We start from the raw sequence: 19,726 nt of genomic DNA, 5'->3' as shown, positions 1-19,726 counted from the left end.
CCAAATTAAACGAAGACCTTATTCCTTCAGACTTACTCCTTAGTTTGGCATTCAAGATCTTTTATTATCTGGTCTCAATCTACCTCTAATCCTATTTTCCAACATTCTCTTTTATTTGACCTAATCTTCAAAGAAACTACTAATTAAGTCTCATGGTCTCATAGTCTTAGGACTTTACTAACAACATTCCCTTTATCTCTGGGTCCCTTTGCAACTCTTCCCTTCACCTACTCCAGTCTTCAAATGGTCAGAAGGTAGGGTAACAACAAAAAATGGGCTTTGAACCCAGACAGAAGTAGAATTATTATTCCTGGCCTCCAGTAAGTACTCAATAAATGGCAGCTACTGTTATTATATTAAGGGCTAACATTTATTGAGCATTTACTGTGTGTCAGAACTGTTCATTTTCTCTTTTAGCATCTTCAGGGCAATTAAGTATTATTATTGCTATTTTACTGAGGAAGGAAATGTAGGTTCAGAGGGGCTAACGTGCCGGAGATCAAAGGGCCAGAGAGGGGCGGTCCAATGGCCGAGGGCCAGAGCCCAGGTCACTGCACCTTCCCTTTCCTCTCCGGGGTCCTAGGTCTCTGAGGCATGTACTCCTTCCCTTCCCGAGCTTGTGCAGCACTGGCCCTGCCTTCCTGACCATGCTGGGCCTTGCGGGACTGTCATCTAAACCCAGGCCTCAGCTCTCCCAGCCTCCCGGCGACTCCAATGCCCCGTCTGCTTGACCTCACTCAGAATCTCAGCCAGACCAAGAAAGACCCCTCTGACCTGGCTTTGAGGCCTGTGGCCTTTGAGTCATCCTATTCTAGGCACAGTCCGGGGTGCCACCAGCATCTCACAAACTGACGTCTAGACGTAAGAAATGACTTCAGGGTGTGGGAACGGGGTTGGGCAACCAGCTCTGGCCTAACTTCCTGACGAAGCTGGGGCGAAGGTTGGCTGAGCAGGCTTGTCCCTCTCTGGGCAAAACTCCAGAGAGGTAGAGCCATCCCTGTGCCGTGTACCCAACAGTACGAGAACGCAAACGGACGCGCGTTCATGTTTCCGTGCCAGGGAAAAGGCGTGCGTGTCTTTCCCTCTTTGTCCACAGAACGGACGACGTCACGGCACCGAAGACCCAGGTGGTGGCCTCTGCGCCTGCGCCGACGGTGGCGCGCGGGCGGCGTCGCGCATGCGCAGAGCGCGACTTCCGCGCTTTTTCGGCGGTGGGAAGGCGGTTGGTGGTCGCTGACTGCGCGGACCGGGTGACGGTTGACGGAGGCGAGGAACCTGAGGGTTAAAGTTGCGTGTCGTATGGCAGGAAGGCCAAGAAGGGAAAGAGTCTGTGTAGGCCCTAGTTACCAAACTGCCGCGATCCCTGGGTCAGGAGAGGTTATTGGAAGAGAACACGAGCCCTGACTGGAGCTTGATGTTTTTTCCCCAAGAGGCGCCCAAGTAGGCCCGACGGCCTCCTTCTGAGGCAACGGTCTTTGGGGCGGGGTGTGTGCGTGTGTGCGCATTGAGCAAACTTTCTGCACATCGATGTCACCACCCGCCTTAATGTAATTAGGGTACAGTGGGAAGCCGGAGTGGGGGGCACCTCAGGGTCCCTGCCCCCAGGGTCAGTGGTCCAGGGGAGGATGTGGCGCTTTTGTTTGCCTAAGTCTCTTGTCGTCCCCCTCTAAGCTCAGGATGTGTGTTGCGTTGGTATTTCTGGGCTGAGAAAAGGTCACATAACCTGTTTTGGTTCCTAGAACGGCATCAAGAATATTTTCTAAAGGGCATACTATATCCAGGTTCAAGACCAATATGTGGAAACAAAGCAGGGGCAGCCCCTGACCAAATGTTTCCCAAGTTTTATTTCTAGAAACGATATTTGGAAATTAATATGTACCTCAGTATGCTTTGCATTGTTACTCAGTGGTGTTCATGTCTATTTGTCTCATGGGGCAGAGAACTTGGGAGCAGAAATGATCTTATTTAGGTTTGAATCTTACCTTTTCATGAAATAGGCAAGTATTTATTGAATTAAATTGGGATCGAAATATAAGAGGCTAAACATGGAAAAAACTACAACAGAAATACTGTGGTAAAAGAAAAAAAAATCTTATTTCACTTGTTGAAGTTATAGAAACGGAGTGGAAACTTATCAGTACAATTATTCTGGATATTAAGTGAGGCCTTAGTCTTTGGCATTATGTAATCCAGGGATCTCAAACTAATGGCCAAATCAGATGATCTGCACAGTGCTTTAAAAGTGAGACACAGAATATGTTCTCATATGGCTAGTTCAATTGTGTATGTTTCCTCCCTGGCCTTGTAAGTATGTTTGCCAATGTTGTAGTCCCTCTCCCTTTTTGTAGATCTGGTTCAGAATTATTCTCATTGTGGGTTCTTGATTCTGAAATAAATTATGTAGACTCTGTGAAAATCCACATATGTTTAGGAAGCAAGATTATAGCCACACTAGTCTTATTTCAAACAGATTTGGAAAAATGGGTTATGCTGTAAATTCTTACTCAGAAAGCAAAAGAGCCTGGCAGAGAGTTTACATTATCAGGTTTGAAACCATAGGTTTAAACCATAATTTCAGTAATTACTAGGCTGAGAACTTGATTTTGTTGTTGATACAATACAAGGTAAAAATTTCTTTCTTTGAAGGTTTAGTCGAACAACTTCATGTTGTAAAGTTGGAGCGCTAAAGAAAAAATTATAGACTTTGATATTGAAGGAAATGAAGAGAAACATAAATGAAAATTCAACTCGAAATACAGCAGGTATTGACTGACTTTTTAAAATTTCTATAGTTTGTGTATGCTATGTAAACCTTGTATAGTATATAGATGCAACATTTTGGAAGGAACTTATAAAAGGAATGAACGTATAGTCTAGCCTCTTTACTTTTTAGGTCGAAGGAAGTAAAATAACTTACTCAAGATGAAACACTTAGTGGCTTAGGTGGAAGTAAAATCAGACTTTCCTGGACTTACTCTTGTATTCTTTCTACAAATCCCATGTGCTTGAGTTGTTTTGTGCTTTTTAAGCTGAAAATAAATTAATAATATTTTAATATTTATTTGTGACTATTTAAAATATTTTCAGAAGTGCTTCTGTTTCCCTAATAGCTTCCCCTGCCATTTCTGCTTTCCCAATTTGTTAGTATAAGGACAGAGGGCAAGAATGAAGAGAACCAAAGGAATGATGATAATGCACAATGAAGATAATAATAGCTATTATTTATGGGGGGTGTACTGTATTCTGGGCATTTAATTATATGTTAATTTATTTAACTCTGAGAGAGTTATTATTATCATCCCTGTTTTCTAGATGAGAAACGAAGGCACAAAGAGGTTAAATAAGTAATTTATGAAGTGGAAGAGCCAGGATTTGAACCTAGACTTCATTCTTTTAATCACTATATTATTCTGCCTCTCACTATATGCCATATTGGCACAATGAGTTTAAGGAAATAGCCGTAGTTTGTACTTTAAAATTGTAATTGGAACCTGCTTTGAAGTTGTAATTCAGATTTAGACAGTCTGATTCCAGAGCCCACATCGTTTTCCCAGCCGTTCATCAGACAGTTACCAGAGTCTATATTCTCATGTAAGTGTAAGTGTTGATGGACCAACTAGAGTATGGTATAGTGGCAAGATATCTGAACTGAGAGTTAGGAAGCTTGGGCCCTATCTAGGTTCTTTCACTGTGGCAATGTGTAAGCTTTTTGGACCTCTTTTTCCTCTGAGATCCCTTCTAGTTTTAGTGTTAATAAATTCTGACTTTTGACTTGACTTGAGATCCCAGGTCCCTCAACTGGAGGGTTTGGAGTAGTATTTATTCTCATTTGGATTTATTACTATCACTCTATGGCATTCTCAAAATGATCCACAGAAAATATGCATTACAGACACCTGGAGTTCTTGTTGAAATTGCAGAGTTTTGGTTTCCAAAGCAAGTCGATTGAAATAAAATCTATGAGGGTGGGGTCTAGGAACTGGCATGTTGAGCGTAACCACAGATAAATCTTAGTCAAACTAAAGTTTGAGAACCATGGTCTTAAAGGGTATGCTACCATAGTCAGAGAGTGGTTAGGGTTTTGGAAAGCAAAATGGGTCAAATTTTGGTTCTCCCTTACCTCTGTTGTACTTGAAGTGTCCCCTCCAGTTGATATGGTGATAAGCAAGCACAGGAGGGAAGGAAGGAAAACAAAAAGTGGATTTGGAAAGGGTAGGGGGATGAGGGAGGAGATGGGAATTACTGCCAAACGAGGAATTAAGGCAGTGTCAACATAGAACAAGAAAGGAGTTTTTAGAGAGACAAATAAGGCTATTTGGGATCTTAAAAAGAGTGTAAAAAAATTCCAAATCTATAGAAATATATCTGTAATAAATATAAAATTAATGTATAGAAGCAGACAAATTCAAATCGTGTATTATTATATACTAGTAATTAGTCTGTAACTAGATCTGACTATTTGCCTATTATGTACTTATTTATCGGTACATTCAATTTAGGCTGTTTGCCCGTACCACTGTTCAATCAGAAAAAGAGGAATAGACAGCCATTAACATCCAATCCACTGAAAAATGATCCAGGTATCAGTACTGCTTCTGACAGTTATGATTTCCCTCCTCTACCAACAGGTAAGAAAATAAGGTGAAAATTTTCAGAAAATAAGAAGTAGGATTATAGAAAATTACCATTTCTGTTTTATTATAATGGAAATATAAAGTTTATTTTTTCTTCTTTCCACTATCCAATTATAGGGATTACTTGGTTCTTTCTGAACATTCCAGTACAGTAGTTTGAGTTTCCTTGTCTACAAGGGTGTCTTAGCATTTAAATGGAGTATCTTAAATCTGGAGCCTTTGTTCTAATGAAGTAGTAACCTACATTGTAAAGGTTTTTTTTTCTTTTTCAAAACACGTATAGATATTTGTGACTTAAACATTTGGTGATAAAGAATGGAAAAACTCAAGTTCCTTCAGGAATAAGGATAAGTGTGAATGGGAACATGGGAAAAATGGAAGAAAGTAGACCTTAGGAAGGGTAGAAGCCCAGGAATTTCTAGTGCTTGGCCCTAGTCTTTTTTCTCTTCTTACATAATTTTTGCCTTTTTTCATTTATTGGCTTTTCACTCTTTCATCCCATTGGCTTCCTTATAGCTTCGACTGGCGTGTGAACTAAATTGCTCTTGCTTGGTGTTAACATAACCTTTTAGTTCTAGTTCTCAGGGCCCATCATTGGCTGCCCTCTGTTTCTCTTGATTCAAATTCTAGAGACAGAGAGCCTCTGTTTCAGCTCATATTAAATGAGGTCACTGAAATCCTAATTTATCTTTATGGTTAGCCTCTCATATCTGAAACAATTAGCTGTGGTGGTTTGTGCTGAAAGGTCTTAATGTTTGCTTACTTTTTACTTCTCTCTGGAAGAAGGCATGGACAGGCAGACAGTCTGAAATATACTTGGTACATGCTGGTTATATACATTTACATTTTGGGGGGACACACTTAAAAATCTTTAATAGGATTTTATGCAACTAGAATTTAAAAATCCTTGTGCAACCATAGACCTTAATCTACTTTTACATCTATAGTTATTTTGTTTTCTTCCACATTTGAGGAATGGAAGTATGAATTTCATATTATTCTCATTTTTATGGATAAAAATTAAAAATTCACATGGATATGCATAAATGGTCATCTTCTGCCATTTAAAAAGTTCTCTACTATTTAAAATATTTTTATAAGTAGCATGAATGATAGATGATCTTGAAAAATAACAATTTGAGTTGTTCCATAGGGAAGTGTGCATCCTCCTGAAGTACTGAACTTTTCAAACTCTGACCAGGATTACTATCTGTCAGAGATATAACAAGATTCTTATATTGGGCAAGAGATAGGACTAGATCAGTGTTTTTCAAATTTTTTTTCTTGATCCATTAGTAGGTTAGGAAATAACCAACCTTTTAAAAAAAGAAATAGAAGAGAATAAAATAGAAAAGAATAGAATAGAATAGAAAGTGTCAGTATATCATATAGTAAGAATAAGAATTGATAGTAAAATTGTTATATTCCCTCTCAAACACAAACGTGTGTGCATACACATGCACACCATGCCTGTATATATTCCGGGTTTCGATGTATTTCTTGCTGTGGGTTGGGATTAAGAAACATTGATTACACTGAATTTATGTTACGAAATACAAGGTGCTATACTAGGATTGACTGTGGAAGAGATACAGATTAAACTATTACCTTGCTTAGAATGCAGTGGGAAAGAAAGACATCTAAAAAATTAATAAGGCAGCCTATGACAAATTCCACAACAAAGTACTATTGAAGAACATGTCCATATATTCAAATCCTTTTCTCCTTCAAACTTTCAACTGCCTCCCCCCACATATTAAATAAATATGAAAGAATCATTTCAAAAAATGCTCCCTAGCTTACTCTTACCTATATTACTTGTATCTTTTGAGATTGGGCCTGGGAAGCTATGAATCCGGAGCTGCCTCCTTTAACGAAAACAGTGAACACAGGGTATGTGGAAAAATATATACCAATGAATGTATGTGTCTGTTACAGACTGATGTTATTCTTCTATATATATTTTATATTTTTATATTTCTCAATCGGGGAACAAATTATTAATAGTTAATAAGACATATTTCCTTGAAAGGCAAATACCACATTCAGTTTCTCATCCCCTGAGAAGTCAAGATTCTGTGTCTAAATCTATTCAATTAAATGCTGAAAGAAGCAAGAGTGGTTGGAGGTGAGTCTACTTAAGATTTTTCTTATTCTATTCATTCTTCTCCTTCCCATCTCCTCCTTTACTCCCTTCCCTCCTCCTCTATATATTCTTCCTTTCTTAAACAGAATTATATTTAGGAAATTTATATACTTAATAACTAACTATAGTGATATTAGCTGTTTTATAAAAGAAGAGAACATGCCATGTGCAACTTTAAAAATAGGCAGATTTGGCAGTGATTATATTTCCAAAGAATACTTCATGTTATAATGAAATTTCTGTAAATATTTATCACCATGAATTTATGATTTTGCTGTGGATTATTAATGATCTAATTGACAATAGGTAAAGAGTCAAGAATAACTGTATCTAAATGTCAGATATATATACTACCAACTGTAAAATAGATAGCTAGTAGGAAGCAGCCGCATAGCACATGGAGATCAGCTCGGTGCTTTGTGACCACCTAGAGGGGTGGGATAGGGAGGGTGGGAGGGAGATACAAGAGGGAGGAGATATGGGGATATATGTATATGTATAGCTGATTCACTTTGTTATAAAGCAGAAACTAACCATTGTAAAGCAATTACACTCCAATAAAGATGTTAAAAAAATAAATGAAAAAAAAATGTCGGATATATTTAAGATATATTTGAGAACCAAATAGAATGCTCAGCCTTACCCCAGTAAGATAATCAGCTCCAAGGTAAATAGGATGGAATAAGAAAGAAAGACAGAGAATGAAATCATAAGCATATGGTAAGATGGTGAGGGTAGGGCTTCCCTGGTGGCGCAGTGGTTAAGAGTCCGCCTGTCAATGCAGGAGATGCGGGTTCGAGCCCTGGCCCGGGAGGATCCCACATGCCGCGGAGCAACTAAGCCCGTGTGCCACAACTACTGAGCCTGCGCTCAGGAGCCCGTGAGCCACTGAAGCCCTCGCGCCCAGAGCCTGTGCTCCGCAACAAGAGAAGCCACGACAGTGAGAGGCCCGCACACTGCAACGAAGAGTAGCCCCCACTCGCCACAACTAGAGAAAGCCCGCGCACAGCAATGAAGACCCAACGCAGCCAAAAATAAATAAATAAATAAATTTATTTAAAAAAAAAAAAAAAGATGGTGAGGGTACTTCTGGGTCATTGCCAGAAATATCTAAGTTTAATGTCTAAATAATATGAAAAAAATGAATAGATAGATAAAGGACATGGATTATTTTTTTAGGTTGGACTTTAGTATTTTTGGGTAAGTGGCAAACTACTGAAAGATAATTTTGGAAACACATTATTGGAAAACAACACCAACCCCAGATCATATATCAGTCATTGGCTAGTGCTTTGTTGTTATTTTAATGATCCTTACAACAACCCTGTGAAGTTAACATCACCTTCACTTTTAGTAGATGAAGATACCATATTTTTTTAAAAGGGGGAAACTTTTAATAAAGTGGTTAATACAACAAAACAGTATTTTTATTTTTAAAAATTTAGTATTGTTTTTATTACTCATGCTAGTTTCCTCAGGACCAGTCAGTTCTTTCTTCAGTACCGCTGCTTCAAACTAGGCCTATTCAGTGGTTTGATATGGTCCTCGGAGGCATAGTTCCAGCGGCAAGTGCTAGGATAAAATGCATTCTGATAGACATTAGAGAATTAGGTAACGGATTGTAATCTGGATAGGCAGCCAGTATTGGATATTCCAATTTGAAATAATAAATGATCTGTCAGACAGTTGGAATATAACAACAGAAAATCCAGGAGCAGAAGACATTTGAAAACCCAAGTAGGCAGTTGGTAATCTGTTGAAGATCTTTTAACTGGTTCTGTGCTTAGGTTTAGAATCTAGGCTAACATTGCCAGATTTAGCAAATAAAAATATAGGATGCCCAGTAAAATTTGAATTTCAGGTAATGGACAAATAATTTTTTAGTGTATGTCACATGTAATATTTGGGACATAATTATACTAAAAGTTTATTTGTTATTTATTTGAAATTCAAATTTAACTGGGCATCCTGTATTTTACCTGATAACCCTTGTCTAGAATCTCTTGAAACATGGAATTTGCAAGAGCAATGTAGACTCCTATTCTTATAGGTATTAAGCTATTGGACTAGTTGTCAAGATAGGTTTAATTTACCAGAATTAGTATACTAGACAATAAGCAAGGGTGAACTGATGTTAACATCTTCGAGCTTTTATACTAAAGCTCCTACAATTAAATAATTGGTCTTTGAGAAATTGGGATTGCACTTGATGGTTAAGAAATCTCAGTTGAGGAGAGGTGAAGACTTTAGAAACTGGAAATTGGGCACAACCTGGCAAATAGGTTTAGATAGATCAATAAATTGGTTTTTTAAAATTTATTTATTTTATTTATTTATTTTTGGCTGCATTGGGTCTTTGTTGCCGTGCGTGGGCTTTGTCTAGTTGCGGGGAGCGGGGGCTACTCTTGGTTGCGGTGTGCAGGCTTTTCATTGCGGTGGCTTCTCTTGTTGTGGAGCACAGGCTCTAGGCACACAGACTTCAGTAGTTGTGGTGCGTGGACTCAGTAGTTGTGGCACTCAGGCTCTAGATTGCAGGCTCAGTAGTTGTGGTGCATGGGCTTAGTTGCTCCACGGCGTGTGGGATCTTCCCAGACCAGGGCTTGAATCCGTGTCCCCTGCATTGGCAGGCGGATTCTTAACCACTGCACCACCAGGAAAGCTCAATAAATTGTTTTTAAGGAAAGATAAAGTATTCTTTTTTTTCTATAATAGCCTACTGTTCTTATTATAAAAATAATATCATTCCAGAAAAAAAAGTAAATGGAAGAAAGTTATTCATAGTCACACTGATCCAGAGATAGCCATTAATCAATTAATTAATTTTTAAACAGAAATATCAAGGCATTTCCCCAGGCTAGGAGCACCTCCTGAACAAAAACATTGGAGAAAGTTGCAGATGCGTTGTTACCAATAAGGAGTTGTAAAGCTAAAAGAAACTTTCCTAAACTATGAAAATAAAAGTAATTTCCACAGCCATGAGGAAGGAGAAAACTATGTTTCTGTTCTCTCTGTTGAATATAAAATTGTTGCTATATGAAGAGGTGATTAATGTAGGAAAAAATTTTATAGAGGTGTATTAGGCAATTACTTAATAAGTTTTTCCTGGATATTGTGATGTTTGTGGTATTTATCAACTTAAAAAATTTTTAAATTATTTGTGGTGATTTCGTTTCTCATTATTTTCATACTGAATTTTGTACCTAATTTACTTACGAAAGCTCCCTAAATTATACAAGCTTCGGGTCCCATATAATCTGGTCTAGGGAACCTAGACTTTTTCTTGAATTATTTTCCCTAACAAGGTATGGGTTGCATTGTTTGCCCTCTTGTGGTATTTTTAGGAAAATTATTCAGAAATAAGCATTTGTGACTTAGACTAGTTTTTCCCTGTGGAACTCTTAACTAGCCTGCTCAGAAATTATACTTTTGATTTTGGCCTCATTAACATCATGTTCTGATGAACTGGTACGGCTCACTTAGGTTAATGTAGCTAGTAAAATGCTAAAACATTCATAAGTAGGGTTTTTAAGCTACACAGTAAAAGTACAAAATTTCTAATCAAACAGCTGTCTACCCTGTCTATATCTATTTTCCTTGTGATTTAAAATCACTGATGAGCAATAGTTTAACTTTTGAAAATTTTACTTTGTAGAAAATTTAAAAATAAATGTATAAAAAAGGAAGCAGGGAGTTCCCTGGTGGTCCGGTGATTAGGACTCGGTGCTTTCACTGCCGTGGCCCCTGGGGATTCATAACCACTGTCATATGAAGGCTTGTATAATTTAGAAATATACTCTATGGCACTGAACTTTGAGTTGGGAGACTAGGATTCTCTGGGTTTTAGATTGTCAGTAACTTGCTATATGACTTTGGGCAAGTTACTTCCTCCTCAAGACTCAGTTTCCTCACCAAGAGAGGTATAATATATTGTAGGGTTGTTGTGATGATGTATTTGGAATTTCTAACTGGTCAGTAATTACAAAGTAGTTGATAAACCACAAATTACCATGTAAATGCAAATTTTCATTAATAATTTTCTTTCACTTAAGAAAAAGTATATAGAAACAAAATTAATACTAATTTAAAAAACAAAACTATTTCAGCTACAGAGATGGCAACAAAAATACCACTTTAAAAACTTGGGATAGAAATGATTTTAAGCCTCAGTGCAAAAGAACAAATCTAATGACAAATAATGGAATCAATTCATGTCCAGTGAATTTGGGAGCTCAACAACGGAAACAATTAAGAGTATCTGAATCTACTAACTTATCTCACCAAAGAGAAACACATTCATCAAAAATATCTGGCTCCACAATGGGAAGTCTAGACAAAAACGGTGCATTACAGGCATTTAAGCCCAATTTTCAACAAAATCAATTTAAGAAAAAAATGGATGGTTTTCCAGAAGAAAACACCCTCAAGGTAAACTTTTAAATATTATTTGCATTTTTGTATTTACATTAAAAAAATGAGATAAGTATTTAGAAAATTACAGAGATAAGAGCATTTGAAATCACTCCCCTGGTATACATTACTTGATTAGCACAAATACCCAGCTCTGCTGGAGTAGGTATATGTTAGTGTCCAAAATATTTTCTTAGAGGTTGTGAATGGCTGCTTCTTTTCAGAGTTGCTTTAGAATTTCCTACCAGGTTCTGAATTTCACTGTTTGCTAATTATTGAGATGATGATAGTTTATCCATTGCTTGCAAAAATTCTTGAAGTTCTTCATATGTCACTCTTTTTTTTTTTTTTAATAGGGGTCAGCAAACTTTTTCTGTAAAGGGTTAGACAGTAAATATTTTCGGCTTTATGGGCCATATTGTCTCTCTTACAAGTACTCAACTATACCACTCAACTCCGCTGTTGTACCTTAAAAGCAGCCATAGATAATTCATAAATTAATTGGTGTGGCTGAGTTCCAATGAAAATTTACCCAAAAAACACAGCAGAGTAGATTTGGCCTGCAGGCCGTAGTTTGCTAACTTCTGCTCTGTAATCTGGTCTTATTTACTTTTACAGCTTCGTATTCCATATTTCACTAATTCTTCAATGCTCCAGCCATTTCAGACTCTTCACAATTCTCTAAACGCACTCTAATATGACTCTGCTTTGGTTTATATTTTTCCCCATACCTGTGCCTCAGCCTTATTTCCTCTCTCCACCTCTCACTCTAGTCATTCTTTGTAAATGTCTTTCATATATGTGCTGGCTGTTTGCTATCTTCCCTTGCTCGCCACCTGGTCTAATAGATTCTTTATCCTCTGCCCTTGTCTGTGTTCTGGAAGGCTAAATGGTCCTACATAGTGCATCATTCTGGGATCCATTAGCTGGCTTCTGTTAGGAGTCAGCCAGTGGGAGTGGAAGTCCCAGGCAGGACATCAAAGGGTAGAGAGAGAGGTTGGGTTTTCCCATTCCCCCCCTGCTTAAATGTTGTGTCTCAGGTGGTAGCTGTGTCCCTGCATGATATAGCCCCTCCGTAAGTCCAGATTTCACAGGCTTGGTAATTTTATTTCCTCCTCTTGTCCTTTCAGCCTAGGAGAGGTAGAAGTTTCTTACTGTTGTTAGTCTTTGAGTTCTTACGTACCCTATGTTTATTCTGCCCATACACCTGTAAGCAGTTTTTTCAATAAGCCATCTGGGGTCAATTTTTTTTTCTGGAAATCTGACTAATATAGCATGTTCCACAGTGGTTCTCAACCTTGTTTCCTTGTACACAAGAATGATATGATAGTCACCTTAGTAACACTGGCTCATTATGGCAGTAATCTCAACAGGAAGCATTCATATCTTCGTTAGGAATGGGAAGAGGAGGGAAGGTAATTGTAGTTGGAAAAAAATGTTCCATCAAGTGTTCTTGGATATGCCACCACCCTCATGAAGGAAGGTGCCCCCTCCCCAAAAATTAGTATCTTAGCACACTGTATTCTTAGTTGATCTTTTAAAATTTTAGTTAATTCGTTCAACTTTTATTTTTGTATGACCTTATGTCATCAGGCTTTCTTTACCTCCCTCCCTCCCTGCCTTCCTTCCTCTTTCTTTCTTGTAGGCCTGCCTACTTTATTGGCCTGAGGCATGCCAGTACTGGTCCAACAGGCTGGTGGGCGAGGCCAGGTCCTGGTCCTCTGTGATTGCAATTAACCTCCCATTTGTGGGTTGCCCACCCTGGGGGTATGGGTCTTGACTATACCTTGTATCTTCCCTCCTACCAGTCTTGTGGTTCTTTGTTTATATCTTTAGTTGTAGAATTTCTTATCTGCTAGTCTTCTGGTTTTTCTCATCAATAATTGCTCTGTAAATAGTTGTAATTTCGGTGTGCCCATGGGAGGAGGTGGGCTCAGGGTCTTCCTACTCTGCCATCTTGGCCATTCCACCCTTTTAGGTGATCTTTAAAAATGCCAAACACATTCCCATCTCAAGGCCTTTACACTTGCTCTTCACTCAGTCCTCACTCAACAACCTATTTAAAATAATAATCCCTGCTCTTTTTATCCTTTTACCCTGTTGTTGTTGTTTTTTTTAATGCATAGGATACAGCAATTCCTGACATTATTTATTTATTTTCTGAATCCCCTATTAGACTGTACAGTCTCTGAAGGTAGATAGATTGTCTGTTTTGTTCAGTACTGCTTCCTCATTAGCTATGTTTGGCACATAGTAGTAGGTGCCAATAAATACTTTTGGAATGAATGAATGAATGAATGTGTCTGGGTTCCCTCTTAGAGTGTGAGCACATTAGGGAAAGGAATTGTGTTTTACTCACCTGTGTTTATCACAGGATTGGCACATGATGCTTTAAAAATATTCAAAGAATCGACAAATGAATGAGTGAATAAATGCCCATATAAAACAGAGATAAAAAGAAAAAAAATAATCCTCTTCTTGATTAATTTTCTCCAAGTGCATTCTAGTTTCTCCTCCTTTATAAAGTACTAATGATGCCTTTAATTTAGGGGAGTAACTGTACTAAAATTGTCAATAGTTCCTTTTACATATTTTACATAGTCTTTTAACATATTTTACACATTTGCCTATTATAAGGACCTAGAATCTCTACATAGAAAAGTGAATGAGTATGACGAAAAAAATGACAGGTTTTTCTAATGCTATGTTTTCATTTTTTCAAAAGGAAGCATCATTGTATCAGTTAAAGCTTAAGGAGAAAGATAATTCTTTAAGAATTATATCTGCAGTTATTGAAAGCATGAAGTACTGGTGTGAACATGCACAGAAAACTGTACTTCTTTTTGAAATATTAGGTAGGTATACTACTTCAAAAATACTTCATTAATACCATTTGGACAATAATTTTGAATGTTAATAGGAATACCTAGGGGATCTTAAAGAAAAATAAAATTTTATAAAAGGAGATTATGGTTTATTAGGATTTTCTTCAGTTCCTGTATCTGTCATAGATTTGTGTGACATAAGATGTATTTGATTATTCATGGTAGAAGAATTCTAATTCATAATGTCAAAAATGGAAAGATTCTTAAAAGTAATCTAACCCAACCCTTGAGGTAGGTGAGGAAATGGGGCAAATAATTAAAATAGACTTGACTAAAAATCATAATGCTAGTTAGCAGCAGAAATGGATCTAGACCCCAAGTCTTCTTATTCTCAATATAGTGTTCTTTCTACTATATTACACTAAATCCAGTAGTAATTTTGTATATAAGTTAAATTATAAATCAAATATTCTGAAAGAACATTTGTGAAGAATCCTTTACTGATATGAGTAAACACCCTACAATTAGCCTGTTTTCTAAATTGATATTTAAAAGGGAGGAGAGTTTTGTAAAATGTTTCTGGAATTTAATTTTACTTAGACTGAAGAGATAAACAAGAAGTAGAGATTCAAAACATATTTCTTTCCATAGTTTAAATAAAATATTTAATTTAAATTATGAAATATTGTAAACATACAGAAAAATACAGAGAATAAATATCCACCTACCTATGTTATAGATATCTTTGAAAACCACTATCCATTTTTCTTCTTCTCTAGAGATAGTCACTATGGTATCTTTCCTTTCCATGCTTTTATAATTTTACTCTATACATCTGATTTCATAAATTTATATATATTTATTTACTGTTTTATGTGTTTTAAAATATAGAGTTTACATTTTCATCCAGCATTATGTTTTTGAGATTTAGCCATCTTTCTATCCTGTTAGTGTTGGCTTCATCCTGAGGCTCCAATTATGGTCTCTCCAGCAGCTTCTGACTCTTCCCTTATGACATTAAGAAGATTATCAAAATTCTCTATACCACACATTCTTCCTCGTACCACAGTCACATTCTTTGATAGTTTCTTCTGGTTGCTCTTTCCCAGAAACTAGCAAATGACCCCTTGCATATCATCATTTCTGACTGGGCAACAAGCCGATCACTGCAACCCTGAGCTCTGTAGCTGAGGAAGGGGATACACTGACTGGCTTACATCAATCTCAGATTACTCCTGGGTCTAGGGGTGGGGACAAATCCCATCCAAATCATATGGCTAAGAATGGCATAGGAGAGATTTCCTAAAGGAAAATCTGGGTATTATTAGGGGAAATGGAGGCTGACCTCAAAATAACAAATGTTCACTATCAGTACCTAATAGATGGTTATTAAAGGAATGAATAATGGTCTCATTTGATAGTAATTTCTTGAGATAAACATGAATTATCATTTGAAATTTATAGATGAAACAGATTTGAAAGAGGTTAAACAGTTGTTCAATTTAGTAAGTTGAAGAACTGAGACTCAATTGCATGACTTCTGATTCTAATTCAATGCTTTTTTTTCATTAAACCATGATGTTTATTTGTTATACGTGTGTATTTTGTTTACTATCATGTAGTAGACTGGTCTGAGGATTTAACCACTCCATCAAACACATTGAAAGAAAAAAGCTTCAGATGGCCAGCTATTGTCAGTTGTATAAACTTTGTCATATAACCTGATCCTAGGTTGGAGAGGGCCAGAAATTTTGCTTTCCTTAGAATAAAACAGTTTCAGAAATATCTTTCCCTCTTAAGATGTTTTCTTATTAATGTATAAACAAAACTATGAGAGGTTGGTGTGGGAATAGCTATTTAAATATCAACTTCTCTTTGTTAAACTTTATTTGCATTTTACCAACACTGATATTTTCCCCCTCCATTTCAATGTTGCTTAGCTGTTCTCGATTCAGCTGTTACACCTGGCCCATATTGTTCAAAGACTTTTCTTCTGAGAGATGGGAAAAATACTCTGCCTTGTGTATTTTATGAAATAGTGAGTATCTGTTTAAGTATTCTTTGCAAAGCCTATGCCAACAAAAACATACAAATGCAGGCTATAATTCAACTGTAGTAGAAATTCTGTTAATGATTTAGTGGTACTTTCAACATTTTGTTTGGTTTTAATTATGAATATTAAAATTATTTATTTGTTCAACTAAAATGGAGGGCAACTATGTGCCAGGCGCTGTGCTAGATGCAGGGGATACAAAGTGGAATAAAAGTGATAAATGGCTCTTTCTCTCAAAGAGTTTATAATCTCACATAGAAAGACAGAAATATAAATGTTACACTGTGGTATGATAAACGGTATGACAAGCGGTGTGTGCAGGGTGCTATAGAAGTAGACAGGGAGGATGGGTCAGATCAGGGAAAGATTTTTTTTTTTTAATTTTATTTATTTTTGGCTCCGTTGGGTCTTCGTTGATGCGTGCGGGCTTTCTCTAGTTGTGGCGAGCGGGGGCTTCTCATTGTGGTGGCTTCTTTTGTTGCGGAGCACGGGCTCTAGGCGCGCGGGCTTCAGTAGTTGTGGCACCACAGGCTTAGTTGCTCCGCGGCATGTGGGATCTTCCCGGACCAGGGCTCGAACCTGTGTCCCCTGCATTGGCAGGCGGATTCTTAACCACTGCGCCACCAGGGAAGTCCTGGGGAAAGATTTTTGAAGAATGTAGTCTTGTCTTAGATATTTAAGGTCTAATAAATTAAGCCAAAGTGTTGGGAGGTGGGGGAAGAGGTTGGAGGAACACATTCTAAGGTGAGGGAGCAGCACATGTAAAGACATGAAGCTCAGAGCCTGGATTGTTCAGGAAACTGCAAGTAGTTTACAATTACCAGAGTGTAGAGTTAGTAAGTGATGGGGGTAAGGGTAGTGGTTATGAACTTGGGGGAATGCAGAGAGAGTGGGCTGGGACATAGGGAAGAGGCTTCGTAACAAAGGAGGCTGGAAACCTTATAAGGCTTACATACTTTGTAAAAGAGTTTGGCATTAATTCTGAAATTGGGCTTAATTCTGAAATCACACTTGGATTCCAATTTGTACTCCACCATTTACTAGCTGTATGACCTTGAGTGAGCTCCTTAAACTTCTTGAGCATCAGTTTTTTAATCTGTAAACTGGGGAGACTAATTCCTACTTTGAAAGGTTGTTTTGGAGATTAGATAATAAAATGTATGAATGTATAGCATCTGACACATAGCAGATGATCAAGAAATAGTAGCTGTCATGTTATTAATTTTTATAATATCTTGAAAGCTTATTATTTTTCTCTAGTCTGATAAGTTTTAAAAAAACTTTTATTAAAATATAACATATACAGAAAAGTGCACAAATCATAACTGTACAATTCTATGAAGGTATCACAAAGTGAACATTACCAAGGTTAAGAAATAGAACATTGCTATCACCCTAGCATCCTTGTGCCTCTTCCCATTCACTCCCTCTTGCTTTCTGCCTACAAGTAACCACTATTGTGGCTTTTAATATCATAAATTAATTCTGCCTGTTTTTGAACTTTATATAAATAGTATCATGTGGTACGTCTTGTTTTATGTCTGGTTTCTTTCATTCAACACAATGTTTGTAAGATTCATCTGTGCTGTTGCATATAGCTAAAGTTCATTTATTTATATTTCTATGTACAATATTCTTTTGTATGAATGTATCACAATTTAGTTTTCTATTCTACTGTTGGTGGGCATCTTGGTTGTTTCCTGGGTTTTTTTTTATCATGAATAATACTCTGTGAACATTCTTATATATGTCTCTTGTTGTGCACATGCATGCCTTTCTGTTGGGTATATACCTAGAAGTAAAATTGCTGAATTGTAGTGCATTTGTATGTTCTAAAACAGTAGTTATTGCCAAAGAATTTTCCAAAGGGTTGTAACAGTTTACGTACTCACAATCAGCATAGGAGAGTTGTAGTTTCTCTGCATTCTTATCAACATTTAGTAGTCAATGTTTTTTATTTTAGCCATTCTAGTGGGTAAGTTTAGTGCTATCTCATTTCTCTCCAATTCCCTGGTGACTAATGAGGTTCAGCACTTTTGATGTTTACTGGCCATTTAGATAGCTTCTTTTGAAAAATCTGTTCAGGCCTCTTGTAATTTTTTTCTGCTGAATTATTTTTTTCCTTATTGATTTATAGGAGCTTTTGAAAAAACTATTCTGAGTACAAGTTCTTTGTCTATTATGTACATTGCAAATATCTTCTCATACTCTGTGGTTTGCTTTTTCAGTCTTAGTAGTGGCTTTTGAGGAAAAGAAAATCTTCACTTTAATATGGTCCTTTAGCAATTATCAACATTTTCCTTTATAGTTAGTGCTTTTTATGACTGTTTAGCGAAAGAAATCTCAGAATAATTTTATTCATGACTGAGAGGATTTGGAGCTGGCTGGTCTTTTTCTGGCTTACTAGTCCCATTAGGGCACAACCCTTTTGAGTCTCCCAACCCTAAGCCTGGGGTGGGGGTGGCGTGGTTACCAGAATCTCTTTTCTTTGGGGGAACCCTGGAGTCCATTTTTTCTCCTAGCCCTATGAGCTGTCAGAAGCTCTGCTCAGTTTCTTAGACTCTCAAATTGCCTTGACTATAATTAGCAGATACCTCAGAGGGTAAAGCAGCCCCAAATATCAGGCCCCATTCTGGACTCCTGTCCTCTCCCAGATGGGGTCTCTGTAACTCCTCACTGCCTTTTATCTCTCTGGTGTCTATGAGGATATTTTTAAATAAATATTCTATCCAGGTGTTCTAGTTGTTTTTAGTGGGAAAGTTGGTCTGAACTACCTAGTCTGTCATCTACTGAAAGTGGGACTCTGGAAGTCTGATAGAAGTGAATATTCATGTGCCATTATATTGGGAATTATTCAGTCTTTTAAGAAGCAGCAGCTCACTAGCTTGTAAGAAGCCCTACCCAAGTGAAGGTCTTCTGTGTCAGGGCACCCATTTACGACTAGCTATTATGGTCTTGTCGCAGTGGGGCCCTAAATGAGGTAAGGGAATTACAGCACTTTGGAGTGATTCATATTTAGTTGATCATATTATTAGTTTAAAAAATTGAAATTCAAATGAAGTAATAAATAACTTTATTGATATTTATTTTTTAAAAAACAGGATCGTGAACTTCCAAGACTGATTAGAGGCCGAGTTCATAGGTGTGTTGGAAACTATGACCAGAAAAAGAATATTTTTAAATGTGTTTCTGTCAGACCAGCATCTGTTTCTGAACAAAAAACTTTCCAAGCATTTGTTAAAATTGTAGATGCTGAAATGAGATATTATACTAATGCAATGAATGAAATTTAAGTAGTGATGAAGTTTAAATAGTATAAATTAAGCATTTTTCTGTTCTTGTTTAAATTACCATCTCCATGGTTTTATGGCTACTGTTCTTCTGTATTTCACTTGTTGAATTAAAATATTTAAATCCTTTTAAATGTGGAAAGAATTTTTGAAAAATAATTTTACTGTTATTATAAAAATGGTGCATTTGCTAAAATTAAAAAACCATTTCAGATAAAAATGCTCAATATAATAAGAATAGGCACATATTTATTTAACATGGGATAATAGTACATTTGAGTCAGCCTAAAAGCCAACATCAAGCTTAATGGGGAAATACAGACGCATTCACACTAAAGTCAGGAACAAGGTCAGGGTGCCCTATACTGGAG

The 19,726-nt window shown here is 37.1% G+C and overlaps 2 protein-coding genes across 2 annotated transcripts in view; one reads left to right on the top strand and one right to left on the bottom strand.

The window, feature by feature from the left end:
• The window catches only part of LOC118887401 (LLGL scribble cell polarity complex component 2-like), a 43,592-nt gene that overhangs the window by 954 nt on the left and 22,912 nt on the right, over window positions 1-19,726 (bottom strand). The gene's annotated exons all lie outside the window — the stretch shown is intronic.
• Window positions 853-19,439, top strand: SPATA22 (spermatogenesis associated 22). Its single transcript, XM_036838188.1, has 9 exons — window positions 853-1,287; window positions 2,647-2,762; window positions 4,500-4,628; window positions 6,467-6,527; window positions 6,667-6,762; window positions 10,884-11,205; window positions 13,913-14,042; window positions 15,953-16,050; window positions 19,167-19,439. Exons 2-9 carry the CDS (start codon window positions 2,720-2,722, stop codon window positions 19,356-19,358), a joined length of 1,071 nt encoding a protein of 356 aa, XP_036694083.1. The 5' UTR covers window positions 853-1,287; window positions 2,647-2,719; the 3' UTR covers window positions 19,359-19,439.

Source organism: Balaenoptera musculus, chromosome 20 (assembly GCF_009873245.2).
Source record: "Balaenoptera musculus isolate JJ_BM4_2016_0621 chromosome 20, mBalMus1.pri.v3, whole genome shotgun sequence".
NCBI lineage: Eukaryota > Metazoa > Chordata > Mammalia > Artiodactyla > Balaenopteridae > Balaenoptera > Balaenoptera musculus.
Note: the sequence above shows the minus strand (reverse complement) of the source record. Positions and strands in the feature narration are given on the sequence as shown.

What these genes read in the sequence shown, in the direction of transcription:
- SPATA22 (XM_036838188.1), top strand. Translation starts at nt 2,720, where the DNA reads ATGAAGAGAAACATAAATGAAAATTCAACTCGAAATACAGCAG. An exon ending in TTCAACTCGAAATACAGCAG is followed by an intron (nt 2,763 to 4,499) that starts GTATTGACTGAC and finishes CATTCAATTTAG; the next exon opens with GCTGTTTGCCCGTACCACTG. An exon ending in CTTGTGTATTTTATGAAATA is followed by an intron (nt 16,051 to 19,166) that starts GTGAGTATCTGT and finishes TTTAAAAAACAG; the next exon opens with GATCGTGAACTTCCAAGACT.